The sequence below is a fragment of the Mastomys coucha genome, unplaced genomic scaffold, assembly GCF_008632895.1.
Source record: "Mastomys coucha isolate ucsf_1 unplaced genomic scaffold, UCSF_Mcou_1 pScaffold15, whole genome shotgun sequence".
Classification (NCBI taxonomy): domain Eukaryota; kingdom Metazoa; phylum Chordata; class Mammalia; order Rodentia; family Muridae; genus Mastomys; species Mastomys coucha.
The window spans coordinates 137546125-137563012 of NW_022196897.1; the positions used below are offsets into that span (position 1 = coordinate 137546125).

The 16888-nt window shown below is 50.9% G+C and overlaps 1 protein-coding gene across 1 annotated transcript in view; it reads left to right on the top strand.

Annotated features, from left to right (window-relative positions):
• Positions 1-2726: 2726 nt before the first annotated feature.
• Positions 2727-16888, top strand: part of Rspo4 (R-spondin 4) — a 35100-nt gene continuing 20938 nt past the window's right edge. Inside the window, exon 1 of the mRNA XM_031373701.1 lies at positions 2727-2952. Coding sequence (XP_031229561.1) covers positions 2874-2952 — 79 coding nt within the window. The 5' untranslated portion in view covers positions 2727-2873. The remainder of the gene's footprint in view (positions 2953-16888) is intronic.

Genomic DNA, 16888 nt, shown 5'->3' on the forward strand with positions numbered 1-16888 from the left:
TGAGCCTACGGGTCGGAGAGGATTTAATCTGGGAGCATACATTGTAAGCCACTATTCTTACAGTGGCCAGTATCCCCTAACCAATATCCTCGGGTCCACAATTGCTAGACAGACCATTAGGGTCCCCAGCTTTGGTGTCTTCGCTGGGTAGCTGTGCTGGGGGATGGATCCGAATGGCAAGCTGAAGTGTCCAGACAACCCCAAGAGAAGCAGCAGCCCCTCTGAGCATCTAAGGGAGGGAAAAGATCCTGAGTTTGGGACCTTAAATCCTCAAAATCAGATTCTGGAGGGCCCAGAAAGTCCATTGAGCTCACAAGATGAGGTTTTACTTTTCTACGGCTGTGATAAAACACCACTGCAGAGACAGCTTACTGAAGGAAGGGTTTATTTGGTCTGGGAGGTTCCAGAATTTAGGGTTCATTAGAGTGGAAACAAGATGGCAGAAATGGTGGCCGGAGCTGGAAGCTGAGCACTGAAGGCTCACATCACAAGTCGAAGACAGAAGTAGAGAGAGTGCAAGAGCTGGGAATGGTGCATGGCTTTTAAACCCCAAGGCCCGCCCCCATCCCAAGGCCCGCCCTCACCCCAAGGCCTGCTTCCCACTCCAAGACCGAACCACACCCCAAGGCCCCACCCTACCCCAAGGCTCACCCCCAGTGACATAACCCTCAACAAGGCCACACCTCCTAAGCCTACTCAAACAGTTCCACCATCTAGGATCAAGTACTCAAACATCTGAGCCCATGGAGGCCATTCTCATTCCAACCACCACAGGTCCCACAATAAATCTGGGGATTAGTGAATGCTTGGCCATTCGTCCATTCATCTCACTCATTCATACATGTATTCATTTCAAAAATATCGAGCGATCATTTTATACCCTGGGTACATGGGGAATACACAGATGGTTGCTACCCCATGTAACTCTCAAGCAAGATGCAGCCAAAACCAGACTAGTGGTGCATGGCACTGTAGAGAGCAGAGGAGACTGAGGTAGCAAGCAGAATGAATGTCCAGTACTTCTGCAGCGACAGAAGAGGGTTTGAGGAGAGGCCATGCCGGAGCCAAGTTCTGGGGGGACGAAGGGAAGAATTTTCGAGACGGAGTCATAGCAAATGCCCTGTAAAGGACCTGTACCTGAAGAATGGGAACCAAGGGGAGGCATGGGTAACTGGGGCAAAGGGAGAGATAGACATATCTCTGTCTGCCAGTGTGTTAAGAGGAAATATGGATGCCCAGAAGGGGTACGGGACTGAGAAAAAGGGAGAACCTCCTGGAAGAGGGTCAGATTATGACTGGGTTCTGAAAGTGTCAGTGGAGGAATGGAATTAGGCCACCAATCCATGGAGAGGCCAAGACAAAAAAAAATGCTCAGGATGTAAGAGGAAGCTAGAAGTGGTATCACACACCTGTACGGTCAGCACTTGGGAAATGGAGGGAAGACGATCAGGAGTTCAAGGTCATCCTTATCTACCTAATGATCTCCTGAGATTCATAAGACACTGTCTCACAAAAACAAACACAAACAAACAAACAAACAAACAAACAAAAACCACATACAAGAGGCTTGAGAAGCTTGCAAAAACTACTGTGAGAAGTTGGAGACTTGGGCTGACAGGGAGAAGCCAGACACCAGAGACATCAGAACCCTGCTGGCCAGAGGTAGGCATGTGCCGGTGGCCTAAGGGCATACTCCTATAGGAGTGCAGGACAGCAGCTTCAGGGCCTCTCTATCTAGTCGCACTTGCAGCAAACAGGAAGCGGGATTGTGCTTTGGGTCTCCACCCCTCAGTGATGAGAGACTATGTGCTGAGCTGAAACATGTCTGAAAGGCTATGGATCTGCTGTGTGGCTTTGGGCAAATTACTTGGTCTCTCTGGGTATCCCTTCCCCTTTTGAATGAACAAGTAGACAAAATAGAAAGTTGGTTATTCTGAAGCTTTTATGCATGTAAAATATTTAGCAGAAGGTCGAGTTCATGGCTCTCAAACATTCTCTGCGGCAGCTTCACTGCAGTTGGGCTTGGTTCACGGGGTAACAGGAGGCAGGAGAATATTGTCTTATTGGAGGAGCAATTTGGCACTGAAAAGGTTAAAAACAACCCAATCCTGGAGATAAGGCTGGAAGAAATACACCAAGGGAAGAAGGCCCCTTGGTAAGAAAATTTATGAGATGTTGGACACTGGGTCAAAGACTAGGGGCTCCCTAAGGATGCAGCAGAAAAGGCTCGGAGTCTGCAACCAGAAAGTGTTTGGGATACCTAGAAAGAAAAGGAAACAGAGTGGAGCAGCAGCGTGTTCACACTCCCCGCCCGCTCCCCCGCCCCCCCCCCGCCCCCTTCCCCGAGGAGGAGAGATCGAGAGGGCCAGACACTACAGAACCCAAGCTAGCCAGGTGGAGACAGTGAGCCAGAGGTCAAGCGATTGGCAAGAGTCCGGTGTTGGAGGGAGGCGGTCAGGGGATAAGCAGAAAAACAAGCCAGGACGGTCCTGGGGGCAGGAGGAGGGGGCCGACCAGAGTGGCAGAGGGAGGATCTGTCAGGGTGAGTGTGTAGTGCTCCGTGTGCGCTTGTGTACCTACAGCCTGCCTGTGCACGTGCGAGGGGCGTGGGGCTGCGTGGAGCCAGGACCGCTAGCACCCGCACGGGCCCCCCGAGGGTTAAGCGCCGCCCAGCCGCCGGCTCCTCCCCGCCCCGGCCGCGCGGCCGCACTGACGCCCTCACTCGACCCACCGCGCCCTGGGCGCACCGGCGGGTCCCTGGTGGCCTGAGCGACCGGCGACCAGCGACCCGCGGATGCTCAACGCGAGCCACAAGCTGTCCCCGCACAGAGGCTGCCGGGCCGTCGGGGAGCCAGGAGCACCAGGCTGCCCAGATGCGGGCGCCACTCTGCCTGCTGCTGCTCCTCGCCCACGCAGTGGACATGCTCGCCCTGTACCGAAGGAAGAAGCAAGGTACAGATGTGGCCGGGCTAGTGGTGGGGTAGGCACTACAAGGCAGACTCGTGGTAGCCCAGCGGATATGGGCATTTGTCCGGTGCCTGATGGCCGGACTATTGACTCAGAGTCAGAAAGGGACCAGGACCTAGGAAGCGCTACTGGGAAGGGACTAGATAGAGGTAGGGCTCACTGGCCCCAGCCTCCCAGCAGTGTCCCAAGGGTAACGCCACAGACACCAAAAATCCAAGAAACCATCCTTGGAAACAAATGTACTAGAAGACAGGGCTAGTAACTTAGAAGCCAGCCCAGGCATCAGTGCTGAGCCAGGATGAAGATCAATAACTCCAGGGCTCTTGTGGGGCTCTATCACTGCTCCTGACCCCCCTGCTGCCCACACACACCCCAATTGATCTGGGTAAGCCTCTCTAGTGGTCTCAGCATGACTGAGACCTGTATTCAAGTTGAAGTCTTCTGGCGATGACCTGGAAGACATTTACCTTCTCTTAGAGCCTTAGAATTTTTCCTATGGGAGCCAGCCACCAGGAAACTTGAACCTGAGACTCTAACTGTGCCTGGGCCCTGTAAACGTTGGGATCTACGCCACAGTCAGATGTATTTTGGAGGTGAGTCGAGACTGTCCCTGTAGAGTCAGAGTTGACAGAACCTGACTGAGCTGGTGTTGGGAGGGCAAGAGGACTAGCAAGCCCTGTGTCTGAACAGGGAAGGCCCAGGGGCTCTGGATGCCTGTCTATGATTCAACCACCAAAGGCTGCCCCCGACCCCCCACCCCGTGCCAAGAGTCTGCCACACACTGTTTCCTCGGATCCCTGTGACGCCCTAATGACAGTGACTAGCTCACTCTATAGAGCAGGAACCCAGCATTCATGCAGGTAGCTCTGCTGAGCAGCCCAACAGACAGGCAGAAGCTCTGATTGGGTCTCTGGCTGAGAGCCTGGGTCTGAGAATACTGAATGGTAGAGTGTGAGAGTGGCCTTACCCATAGGGACTTTTAGTCCCTCTGCATGGAAAGCCTTTCGCAGATGCTGTAGCTCCTGGAAGGAAGCAGGGAACACGGGCTGCGGGAGAGCAGGGATGGGGTGGGATAGCAGGCCATGGCCTAGGGACCCCAACTGTTAAGGGAGCTGGACAAAGAGCAGAGAGTAGAGGTGCAGGTGGACCTCTGGTAGGCTGCAGGGGCTTGGGGGTACTGAAGGTGGAAGCCTGTGAGTGGCCTTCACCCCACTGTCCAGAGCCCAAGCTGGCTCCATGGTCCTCATTTGAAGGTTCCAGCTAAATGACTCAGGGAAGGCCCTGAGAATTCACTCTTACCTATATGAGACCCTTCTCCATTCTGAAAGAATGTTTTAAGTCTTTTCTTTTTACCAACCTGACTTTAAGATGGAAGCAGTAAATTCCAGTCTCCCGCTAATCAGGGGACCACAGCTAAGATGACATAAGGTAGAGCGCTAGCTGCCTATGGGCATGCCTTGTGGCGCCTGATAGTATTAATCATCCCAATTTCTTGGCTATTTTGTTGTTCAGTACTTACAAAAGGCCAGTGACTGCAAAGAGAGGTGGTTACATTTTAGAGAGGAAACAAGTTCAGAAAGGGCAATTAATTGTCTAAGGGTGCACAGCAGATAAGCGATATGACAGACTAGATCTACATGGTAGGGTGTGGTGAGATCCTATGAGCTGGGTTAGTCTTCTTTTCTTGGAACCTCAGTTTACCTACCTAGAGGGGAGCAGAGTTAGATTTCTAAGATGCTTCTCGCTGATGAAGGAAGAGGACAAGGGGGAGGGAACATGAAAACCATTTGTCCTTCCCCTTAGCCCAGCTCACCAGCACCTCCTAAGGAATTTGGGAGCGGAGTGTTGTCCCTTGCCTTGGTCCAGTTAGAAGGAGAGGCTGCATTTGAGCCTCAGGTGTGCACACCTGCCCAGCGTCTTCAGAGAGGTTGTGACTGTTCATAGGATACAAAGGAGTCAGCCTGGGACCTCAGTCCCTCTCCTGAACCGTTAATGCGTGTGACCTTGGACGAAAGCGTTTCTCCTCTGCTTCTGCCCACAGCCTCAGTTTCCCCATTGGCTCTGATGTGGAGGCTACACCTCCCTAGAGCCTGTTCTGCAAGGCAGTCCCAGTTCTCGTGGGCAAATGGTTTGGGGCAGTGTTGGGTTTAACTGAGGTCTTGGCTTACCAAGGGCTTTGATGGGCCCAGGAGGAGGCAGTGAGGAGAGGCTGACCTTTCTCAAACCTCGACATATGTATGAGGACTGTTTCTCAGACATGAATCCGGAGGCTGTGCGTGTGGTCCCCAGGGTCTTCTAATCTGACTCTGGCTAGAGAACGTGACCTTTAGATGCATGGATATCAGCAGAGCCCTATTCGCTGGCTCATACTTGCTCATTCATCTATTTATGTAGTGTCACAGGGTAGCCTCCTTCCCTGCCAGGTTGTATGGAAGCCTGAGGGATGCTAAACTGAGATATCCAAGCCAGCAAGGAGGCTCACCTTCCCCTGCTTTCCTGAACTTCCTCCTCCACACCCTGCCTTTGACCTTAGCCTTTGGCCTAATTTCTTGCCTGCCCCAGACATGCCTGATCCGCGCTGCCTCCCTTGGGGTCTGCCTCTCGTGGACCTGGTCTCCTCTGGCTCCAGCGTCATCACTGGTTTTTGATGAAACCTAATTTTTCTGTTTCTACAAAACAGAATGAAAGGGAAGGGCTTGAAAGGGGTTCTTGGACCTCAAGGGTCTCTTACAAAACACTTTGATTAATTAAGTATAAATGAATGAGAACCAGATGGGACATGACTCTTGAAATGGGCTGGTGTGCCTGGCAGTGGGGCAGTGGAGCAAAATGAGGGGACTCTAAGCTCTGTCCCCAGTTCACAGATCTGGAGCTTCCTATAGGTGAGGCTGAGTGAGGTTCGAAGCCTCTGTCCTCTCCTTCCCCGGGCATGAGAACTTGGCCAGGACACGCGATTTCTCTGATATGTGGTTCTCTCATCTGTGAAATGGGAACTACTGAACCTGCCTCCTTGGGCAGCAGGAGAAATGTACCACCATCCCAGAGGAAAAGTGTGCAAAGGCAAGCCTTGGGTCCGAGAGGGCTCAACAACAGAAGATACCTCCTGAACACTGGCTTCCCTGAGAACTTTTGCTTGTTCCCTGAGCCCATTTAATGACCATGAAATGACAGGGGTGGCATCCACTCCAGGTGCCTGTCAGGTGGGTGCATGAAATACCCAATGTAAAGTCTGAGTGGCAGCTCAGATCCTGCGTGCAGATCCAGAGGAGAGGCCAACACTTGGACAGACAAGGAATTCGCACAGGCTACCTATGCCTCCTGTCTGCAGGTTGGAGCAGTGGCTGGGTGCAGAGCAAGGTGTGTCCCCCGAGAGCTGGTATGCAGATGGAGCCAGGCTCGGATGGACATTGGGGTGGCTCTAAAATGGAAGCCAGTTCCCTTGAGGTGGAGCAGGGTGGTCCCTTAACATGTGCTGAGGAATGGTGTGGGGGAGTCCTGTCCTGATTCCCCGGTTTCTTGGTAAAACAGCAGCCGGTTGACTCTAGAAAGCAGAAGTCTGCACAGAAGGCAGACAGGCAGCTGGTCCTGCACTCTGCACCTGGCCTGTCCCTTCTCAGCCACTGTAAAACCAGCCTGGGTACAAAGAGAGGTGTTTTCCACTTACCCTGCCATGGCACTGGGAACCCATCAAGTCACCTTCCCCATTCTCAGGGATGCAGAGACCACAGAGAGAGGGTTGGCCATGTACTAGAATGGTGCAGAGAGGATGGATTTCCTGTGCCGTGCCTTGTGGAATACCCATTTCTCAGGCAAGGAAGTTGAGGGCCAGTGGCCCGTGGAGAACTCCCAGCAGCTGAGTTGAGACACTGAACCATAGCTTTGGAGGTGCCCTGGCCCGTGGCTAGAGCTAACAGGGGACTACTCTGTTGGGACTGACTGTCATGTCTAGGAGGAGCCTCTTCAGGTCATCAAGCAGGAATCAGTGTGGCAGGAGAAAGGGGAAAACCTGGCCACTCTAGAGACCACATGACAAGGAGAAGATGGAAATCACACAGTGGACAGGGACAGTGTTGGTCATGGAGGGGTTATGCATACCACATTTGCTGAGCTCCCTTGGCCAGACTCTGATGGCATGTCACTGATGTCACAATACCCAGCATGTCCCTGAAGTCCATCGGGGAGAATTCCACAATAGGACGCTCGGTGTTCTTCAGCCCAGCCTTTGATAGGCAGGCTGAACATTGTCCCAGTCTCAGCTGAGGACTCCAAGAAGGGACATTGCTGAGCTGGGGTGTCACGTATAAGAGGTTTGCTGTTCCTTATGAGGGCACTCCTACTGAGATCTGAAGCCCTTGGCAATCAGCAGTCAGCTGAGTAAGTGACAGTCAGAGTTTTTAATGAAGCGACATGGAACAGAACACGATGGAAGAAAGGAGAGTGCAGTTCTGGGTGTTTCTGTAAAGAAGAACCAGAGGAAATATTCTAGGTTTTATGGACCACATGGGATCATGCCGGAGGCCATGGGGTACCATACCCTGCAGAAAATAACAGAGTGCTTTTTAAGTATTAAGAAGTATATTAGGGCTGTGTACACATGTATGTGAGCATGCATGCAAGTATGTGTAATGGCACATGCCCATGAGTATAATATGTGATATGTGTGTTCATGAGTTTGGGTATGTGTAGAGTGTATGTGCTAATAAAATATATTTCCTGTGTGTGTGTGTGTGTGATATACATGCCTGCATGGTCTGCATGCATATATGGATGCATACTCACGTGTGTGTGCATGAGTGTGAAGACCTGAAGCTGATGCCAGGTGTCTTGCACAATGACGTTCATTTTATTGAGACAGAGTCTCTCTCCAAAACCAGATCTTGCAGATTCTGGATAGTCTAGCTAGCTAGCTATCTTGGAGGATCCCCTGTTTCTGAGGGCTGGGATTATAAGTGAGCCACCTCACCTGCCTGGGCTTTCCGTGGGTTCTAGAGATCTGAACCCAGGTCACTAGACTTGCACACCAACTGCTTTATCTGTCTTACTAGCCTCTGAACATGTGTTTTTCCTATTACTGGAACGTGGATGGCATTCTAGCTATGCCTGCCTGAAACACTCAGCCCTTTCGAGCTGGCCTATTTTTATTTTTTTGTTTTTGTTTTGTTTTGTTTTGTTTTGTTTTTCGAGACAGGGTTTCTCTGTATAACCCTGGCTGTCCTGGAACTCACTCTGTAGACCAGGCTGGCCTCGAGCTCAGAGATCCGCCTGCCTCTGCCTCCCAAGTGCTGGGATTAAAGGCATGCTCCACCACTGCCCAGCTCGAGCTGGCCTTTTATAGGACAGATGTGAGATGCAGGACCTTATGAAGGTAGCAGGTCTCTATTTTCCCAAGAGGAGATAAAGGCCTAGTGGACCACATGGCCCTATCCAGGAGCTGGTCAGTAAGCCCAGAAAATCTGAATTACAGCTCCACTCCCTCCAGGACACACACACACACACACACACACACACACACACACACACACACACACACACACACACACACACACACACACACACACACACACGGCTCCTGAGAGCTTCTAGCCGCCCTGAGCCTGGTGCCATACCCTTCCCAGCATACTTGGATGTTAGCTCCTGGAAGGTTGGAATCATTTGTCTGGGCCCTGGGAGTCTTTCTGCATTAGATACCCCAGAGTGATGATGGTGACAGACACCATCGTGTTCTCTTCACACTGGCCTTCAGCCCAGCCCTGCTGGTGGATATGGTTACTCCTCCCCATTGTACACAGGAAGAACACTGATTCAGAGGGGATTGAGTCACATAGCAAGTGTGTGTGTGTGTCTGTGTGTGTGTGTGTGTGTGAGAGAGAGAGAGAGAGAGAGAGCAAGAGAGCGAGAGAGATAGAGAGATAGAGAAAGAGGGAGAGAGAGGGAGAAAGAGAGGGAGAGAGAGGGAGAGGGAAAGAGGGAGAAAGAGGGAGAGAGAGAGGGAGGGAGAGAGAGGGAGAGAGAGAGAAAGAAGGAGAAAGAGAGGGAGGGAGAGAGAGGGAGAGAGGGAGAGAGGGAGAAAGAGGGAGAGGGAGAGAGAGAAGGAAGACAGAGGGAGAGGGAGAAAGGGAGAGGGAGAGAGAGAGGGAGAGAGAGAAGGAAGACAGAGGGAGAGGGAGAAAGAGGGAGAGAGAGAGGGAGAGAGAGAAGGAGAGAGAGGGAGAGGGAGAAAGAGGGAGAGAGAGGGAGAGAGAGAAGGAGAGAGAGGGAGAGGGAGAAAGAGGGAGAGAGAAAGGGAGAGAGAGAAGGAGAGAGAGGGAGAGAGAAGGAGGAGAGAGAGAAGGAGAGAGGAGAGAGAGAGGGAGAGAGAGGGAGAAAGGGAGAGAGAGAGGGAGAGACAGAAGGAGAGAGGGAGAAAGGGAGAGAAAGAGGGAGAGAGAGAGGGAGAGAGAGAGAAAGGGAGGGAGAGAGAGGGAGAGAGAAGAGAGAGAGGGAGAGAGAGAAGGAGAGAGAGAAGAGAGAGGGGGAGAGAGAGAAGGAGAGAGAGGGAGAGAGAGAGAGGGATAGAGGCAGGGAGAGAGAGAGAGAGATCTGGACCTTTCTCGTTCTAAAACCCACAGGAGCAAATCCCACTTACTGTGAAGTACCGAGCACTCTCATTAACCAACCTCTTAACACAGAACTTTACAGTTGGCAGAGCAGTCCGTGCTTGCTTTCTCTCTGGAATTCCTGAGTGTGATTATAGAATTTTGGAGAATGGGGGGAGGGCAAAAAGGAGAAAAAGGAAACCTGAGATTAACACCTGTAAACATGGAGGTGGCAGCAGGGAAAGACCAGCTCCAGGTCATCAGCTATTGGTGGCCATGGAGATGCAGGAGGACAAGTGGCCAAGGATATAAGACAACCTGCTCTAGGGCCTGGCAAGTCTAAATGGCTCCTTAGAGCCTCTGCTGCCACCGTGTACCCGAGTGCTGTCAGCCTTCTTTGCCCTTCCCCAGGTAGCGTCCATGTCAGAAGGCATCAGGAGACCTTCCATTGATGGAGAGAGGCAGCCAGTAGCCAGAGTCAGGTGCCTTCACAGGGTTCTCCAGTGACCTGGGGATGTGCAGTTACCACACAGGGTCTGGGGACTTGGTTAAGGTGTATGTTAAAGTTGTCACAATTTCAGGGCTAGTCATGCATCCAGAGCCATGCCTGTGGATGCTGTCAAGATGTGAAGTGGTCTGCTGTGGTAACTCCTAGAACATGCACCTCACTCAGCTCTTTCCACACACACTCTGCTCGTTGCCCAAAATCGCATGTCCCTTGGTCTCCTTGGGGGACGGCCTGATTTTTTTTTTGACCTACAGGAATGGCCATTTCTAATCCTTCCACCAATTATCCTCACCACTGCCTTCTGCCTCTGCAGATGGGGCAAGAGTAATGCTCCTCTAGGACCCTACAAGGACTCAACAAGGCTGGGAGGACGTTCACTGACCCATGTTGAGAGGACCAGCAGCTGCTGAGGGCCCTTGACACTATGGTCTTCACAGGATTAATCCTGTGAACTGGGTATCATTATATCAATGAGAAAATTTGTGACCCAGAGAGGTTAAGTAACTTATCCAAGGCCACACAGCTAAGGTTCAGATCCTTCTTGGCCCTGGCACCTAAGCTCTAACCACTGAGCATAGCAGCCTCACAGCCACCACTCACGGAGATTGAGTTATCCACATCCCACAGAGCAGCAAATAGAATTGGAGAAGAAGCACTAATTGCAGCACAGGCAGTTGCCATTTTTGTAGGTTGAAAACAGCCAAATATCAGCACGTTCATGTTCCAAAACAATAGCTTGACAAAGTAAGGTTTGCCAAACCAGGACTTAAATCCAGATGATTGATGGCTTAGCTCAGGCCCAGTGCCAGCATGCCAGTCCTCTCCTGGCCTGTCCGTAATGTGGCTTCTGAGATAACTTGGTCCTGCAGACCTCTTTGCTTGAGGAGCAGGGGCCAGGCATCAGGTAGCCAAGGCCACACAGAGACAGGGAGAGATGGGATATCTCCAGGCAGTCTCTGAGGGGGTCTGAGTCAAATGCTTACCCCAGATCTCTCAGCGCATGTTTAGCCTCTGCTAGGGAGACATGCTTGCTCCCTCGGGTGCTGCTGCCCAGGCTGGACCACCTCCATACCCTGGATTGATTCCTTCTAGGGCCCAGGCTCCACTCCATGACTCATGAGAAGGCTTTGATGCCTGATTCAGAAGGGGCTGTACCCCAGCAATGCAAGAGGAAATCAAGCTAAGTCTGGGACCCCATACCACATGGGGGATCACCCCTGTCTCCAGAGCTCCCATATTCCCTACAGCTGATGGCAGGAGCAGAGAGATACTTTGGAAAGGTTTCTGACGTGATGAGTGGTGCAGCTGTCTAGTGAGTTCAGGCGAGCTCTGGAGCCAATGGCAAGGGGATGTGGGACCCCTGCCCAGGTCATGCCTCCTCCTGTGCCTCTTTGGGCTGATCCACAAAGCAGCCTTGAAATGAGGATACCACCCTAGCACACGAATGTTCAACAGAATGGCCAGTGTCAGACCCAGGCAAGGACCTGTGATGAGGGCTGAGACAGGCCTGGGCTCACATCCCAGCTCTGCCACAGCCATGCTTGGATGCAGATACGTCACCCCCGGATGTCACTGCTGTCTGTCAGGATAACAGAGCCAATGATAGAACCTGACGGTACAGTGTCCTGAGGGTCACTGCCTGTGGCCCATCTGGAAGACACAAAACAAAGCACTCAGCTAGTGTTCATGACAGCCATGTATCCCAGGAGGCTGGCTCCTCTAGTGTGTGGAATGCTCAAATCTAATGCCACACATGGCTCTAACTCCAGCTGAAGACTGTAAGCAGGTCGGATGAATCACAGGGAGGCAACTTGGCGGAACCCAGGATCTGAAGATAAAGTCGGTGCTCAGTGATAGGGCCTTGTGAGCCACCCTGAGCATCACAGCCCAGTGTAGTGATCTGGAGGGTGATGGTGACTTTAGTGATGCACACTAGCTGCAGGGTTCACCCCAGACCTACAGGGCATGGATTGTGTACAGATGAGAGGGGCTCAGAGTGGTAAAAGGCTGGTCAAAGCATGCGCAGCAAACAACCAGGTAGGATGCAGGTCGGTGTAGAAACTCCAGCCTCTCCCTGTCCATTTCTGCATGGTGGTCCCCTAAAAGCTGAAAACTGCTACTAAAAGCACCCCTGACTGGGAGGAGTGAGAGTGGCTGGGGCATGCATGGAGCATTCGAGAAGGATGGCCATGAATGTCTTAGTTAGGGTTCCCATTGCTGTGATGAAACACCATGACCCAAAACCATACAATTCCATATCAGTTCATCATGGAAGGAAGTCAGGACAGGAACTCAAACAGGGCAGGCACCTAGAGGCCGGAGCTGATACAAAAGACGCGGAGGGGTGTTGCTTACTGGCTTGCTCTTCATGGCTTGCTCAGCCTGCTTTCTTATAGAACCCCCGACCACCAGCCCAGGATGGCACCACCTACAATGGGCTGCCCCATTAATCACCAATTAAGAAAATGCCCTACAGGGTCTCCTACAGCCTCTAACGGGGGCATTTTCTTAATTGAGGCTCCTTCCTCTCCGATGCCTTTAGCTTGTGAGAAGGTGATGTAAAAACTAGCTAGCACAATGAATTTCTATGACAAAGTCCCTTTGACACTGAGGACAAGAGGCAAAGGACCTGTCATCTGCTGGGTATGGCACTGTGGACAGAGCCCTCTCCCCTTTCATTCTTTTGACACACAAGCAAACTTGAGGGTTCTTCTTTCCTGAGTCTGCCGTTCCTCCCAGCTACATGGATGACCACCATGTCTCTGCCCGGGCTCTCAGCCTTCCTCCCCAGCCTCCCTCACCACACTGCCTCTCCTGTCCCTTCTTCTTGATGCCTGGGGATGGAAATGGGCATGGGGTGTGTGCTTGGGATAGCAGACCAGTTTGAGCATGTCCAGTGACTTCCCAGCTCAGGAAAATTAAAATGATCCTGGCTTATAAGCTTGAGGTCATATACAAGGCCATATACAATGTAACTGTTTGTAACTAGTTCTGTTATATTGTTTAGGGAATATCAAAAAGTCCCTGCCTGCTTTGTCAACAGGTATTTTTTTTGTGTGTGATATTTTTAATGCAAAACCTAGATAAGTCAATTACAGTAAGCCCACTCTAATGGTCTGGGCTCTGCCCTCTGACTTCAGCATCCATTCTTCCTCACCTGGTCCCTGCTCTCTGATCCCTCCCAGCATGAGGACCTTTATCCTTTCTGGTCCCTCTACCAAGAATGTATATTCCACAGAGGCTCTGGAATCCTACTTCCTTCAGGATGGTCACTAAGGTCTCCCTGTGCCTTGGGCAGTATTTGACACAAAACAACCATTCTGTGAGATTCCACCCCAATCTGCAGGTGTTAAGCCCCTTTATGACACAGCATATGGACTTATATGGTGGTTTAAATGAGAATAGCGCTCATAGGTTCAGATATTTGAATGCTTGATCCCTAGTCGGTGGAACTGTTCGGAAAGGATTAGGAGGTGTGGCCTCGTTGGAGGAGGTGTGCCATGGAAGCAGGCTTGGAGGTTTCCAAAAGCCCACACCATTTCCAGTTAGTTCTCTCTGTCTCATGCTTATGAATCAAGATGTGAGTAGGGTTCTCAGCTGCTGCTCCTGTGCCAAGCCTTCCTGTCTGCTGCCATGTTCCCTGCCAGGATGGCCACGGACTCAACACTCTCAAACCATGGACCACACATCAAATGCTTGGTTTTTTAAGTTGCTTTGGTCATTGTGTTTTGTCACAGCAATTGAAAAGTAACTAAGGCACCATATAAGCTTGAGATCACAGACAAGATCCACAGACAATGTAACTGTAAATAATTCCATTGCATTGTTTATGGAATAACAAGAAAAAGTCCCAGTGTGTTCTGTGCATGGGTATTTTTTTTTTCTTAATATTTTCAGTGCGGAGAAGTCAGATATAGTAAGTCCCCTGTAGACATCTGTATGTGGCCTGCCTATTCTGCATGTCCACACACTGAAGTCAGGCTGGAGTGGCAAAGCCCCATTCTTTGTCAGCTCTGGAAGGCTGTGGCGATGGGTGTGAGCTGGCCTCTGAGTCAGGGGATGTGCCTGTGTCCGGATGGGGAGAAAACGGTAGCTGGAGAGATGAAGAGCCAGAAGCATGCATTCAGATCCGAGGGCCTCAACCCTGGACTCGAAGGACTCACTGTGTGCCTCGGAAGAAGTTCCTATCCTTCACTGAGGACCCTTTCCTGAAGGGGCACGCTCATTAAAATGCTGTTTCCTGCCATGCTGCCCACCTCCTTGCACAGAGTGGCAGATGTTGCTGGCCATTTTCAGTTTGCCTATACAATAGGTCACAGTAATATTTTGTCTATTTTGATTTTTTATGCGTGTGTGCATGGGTTTATGGAAGCCCCTGGTGGGGTACAGAGCAGCAATAGTGGAGAAGTCCATAGTGGTGGGGGTGGGGGTTGTTTACAGGAGAAGCTGAAGAGAAAGATGGAGAGGCCAAACCTATGCCCCAGTAACCTGAGGGCCTTGCATTAGACCCTGCCCCCAAATGACTCCCCGACCTATCATTAGGGGACAGAGTCTTTTCACAAGCATATACCTTGGTATTCTTCTTTCACATGGTTACCCACCTTGTTCTCTGAGACTGGGCTCCTCATGGACCTAGAACTCACCAAGCAGGAGAGTGAACCCCAGGAATCCTCTTGTCTCCTCTCCTCTTCTACAGCACTAGGAATAAAATGGCGTGCCTTCCTATGTGACTGTTTAAAACGTAGATTCTGGGGATCAAACACAGGTCCTGATGTATATGAGGTAGGCACTTCACCGGCTAACTAAGCCGTCTTCCCAGACTTTGTCCTGGTGATAAAGAGCTGCTTACCATGTAGGAATTGACCTGTTTCGTTTCTTTGAGTTGCTTGGGATCTCTTTGCTCTCCCTTGGGTTGTATTTTCCTTATTGATTTATAAAAGCTGTTTGTAGCCAGATGGTGGTGGTGAATGCCTTTAAGTCCAACACTTGCAAGGCAGAGGCAAGCAGATCTCTGAGTTCAAGGCCAGTCTGGTCTCCAGAGCAAGTTCCAGGACAGCCAGAGCTATGCAGAGTAACCCTGTCTTGGAAAAAACTAATTTTTAAAATTGTTTGTATATTACAGACGACTATCCATGGCCTGCTCTGTAGCTGGCTTTATGACCAGGCTCAACATGCAATATGAAATTTATACTTCCTTTTCTCTCTAATTCAATTTAACTCTAAAACCCAATCTTTGATAGCTGAGCAGTTCTCAAAATGTTCTGTAAATTTAACAAAAACAAACAAAACAACAAACCAAAACTTAGACCGGTGCTGGGACTTTAAAGCACGGGTCTGTTCTAGAGTTCTCTCCTATGTAGGCGGTCACATGCCAGCCTCCAGAACTCCTCCCCACATGCCCGTGCCCCTTGTCACAGGCAGGCCACTTTCCTATGGGGACAGAGCTGTGTCAGGCTTTACCTGTAACCACAGGGAGATAATCAACTTACAACTGAAAAGTTTTGCTTAGGTCACAGTTCCATGGGTTCCAGTCCCCTCTGGGCAGCTCCATTGCTCTGGGCTCCTGGTGGGGTATGTGGCAGTTATGGTGGGGAGGTAAGGAAACTGTTCCTTTCACAAGGAGATGGAGAGGCCAAGCATGTGCCCCAATATCCTAGATCTTGCTTCCAAAGGCTCCCCCACATCTTACTAGGGAACCGGGTCTTTGGAGACGATGTCTGAACTGTGTTATTGCCTGTGTGTTCTGAGCAGAAATAGTGGGGACCAGATTAGCTACAGCTGTCACCTCAAAATTCCCAGAGCTCAAAAACTCGGGGCCTATTCCAGTGAGTAGAGAGGAAGAGCTGTGCCAGGTACACCTGTGCTGCGTGGATGGCAGATGCCCGCTGTGGGACCCCAAACCTTGAACCCCTTCACTATGGGACCCCAAGCCTTGAACTCCTCCAGGTAAATCTTCAGCTTTAATCAGTCACCTCCATTGGCCATCCCTATGCTGGTGTGATAAATTAGCCAAATGCTAACAATATGGCTGTCCCACCTGCCCCACCCCCTTCATCTCTCTCTAGTTTGCTTATCCTCAGTGGATCAAGTTAGACAACAAATATGGGTGTAGTTGGGGTGCTGCATTCCAGACTCCCCACCCTTCAGGCCACTCCAAACCAGAAGACCACCTGCATGTGGGAGCATGCTAGTCAGCATTGGGCTATCCTTCAGTGCTCTGTGGACAGTTCCCAGGCTAGAGAAACACAAGAGAAAGAATGGAAAGTGCCAAGGAGAGTTGGTCTCCTCCCAGAGAGTCCAGGAGGGGGTGGACCCCAATTCTACACTAAGAAGAGAGCACAGGGAGTTTGTCTTTACTTTTTAGAGGAGGAAGGTGATTCAGCGAACACCTGCAGAGTGTGCACATGCAGCAGGCACGGAGGGGGCAGAGTGATGGTGGTGAGGGTCACTGGTAAACAATGCGGAGTCTGGCGGAAGCTTACATTTCTAGTCTAATGCTATTTCATGTAACTTTCTCAAAAGCCCGTACAGACAAAATCTGTTTTGTCTCCACCTTTCTTTAATAAATCCAGTATAAACAAGAGAGGACCTTGTTTGTTGTTTTCACACCCTCACTCCCACCCCCACCCTCCGGATTCCTATAGCCTAGAAAGAGCCTGACATGAAGTAGGTATTCAAGAAATACTGGATGGACAAATGGGTGGATGGATGCATGCATGGATGAGTAGATGGATAGATAGAAGGGTGGATGGATGAACAGATGGGTAAATGGAAGGACAGGAAGATGAATTGATGGGTGGATGGATGGATGGGTGGGTGGGTGGGTGAAGAGGTAGAT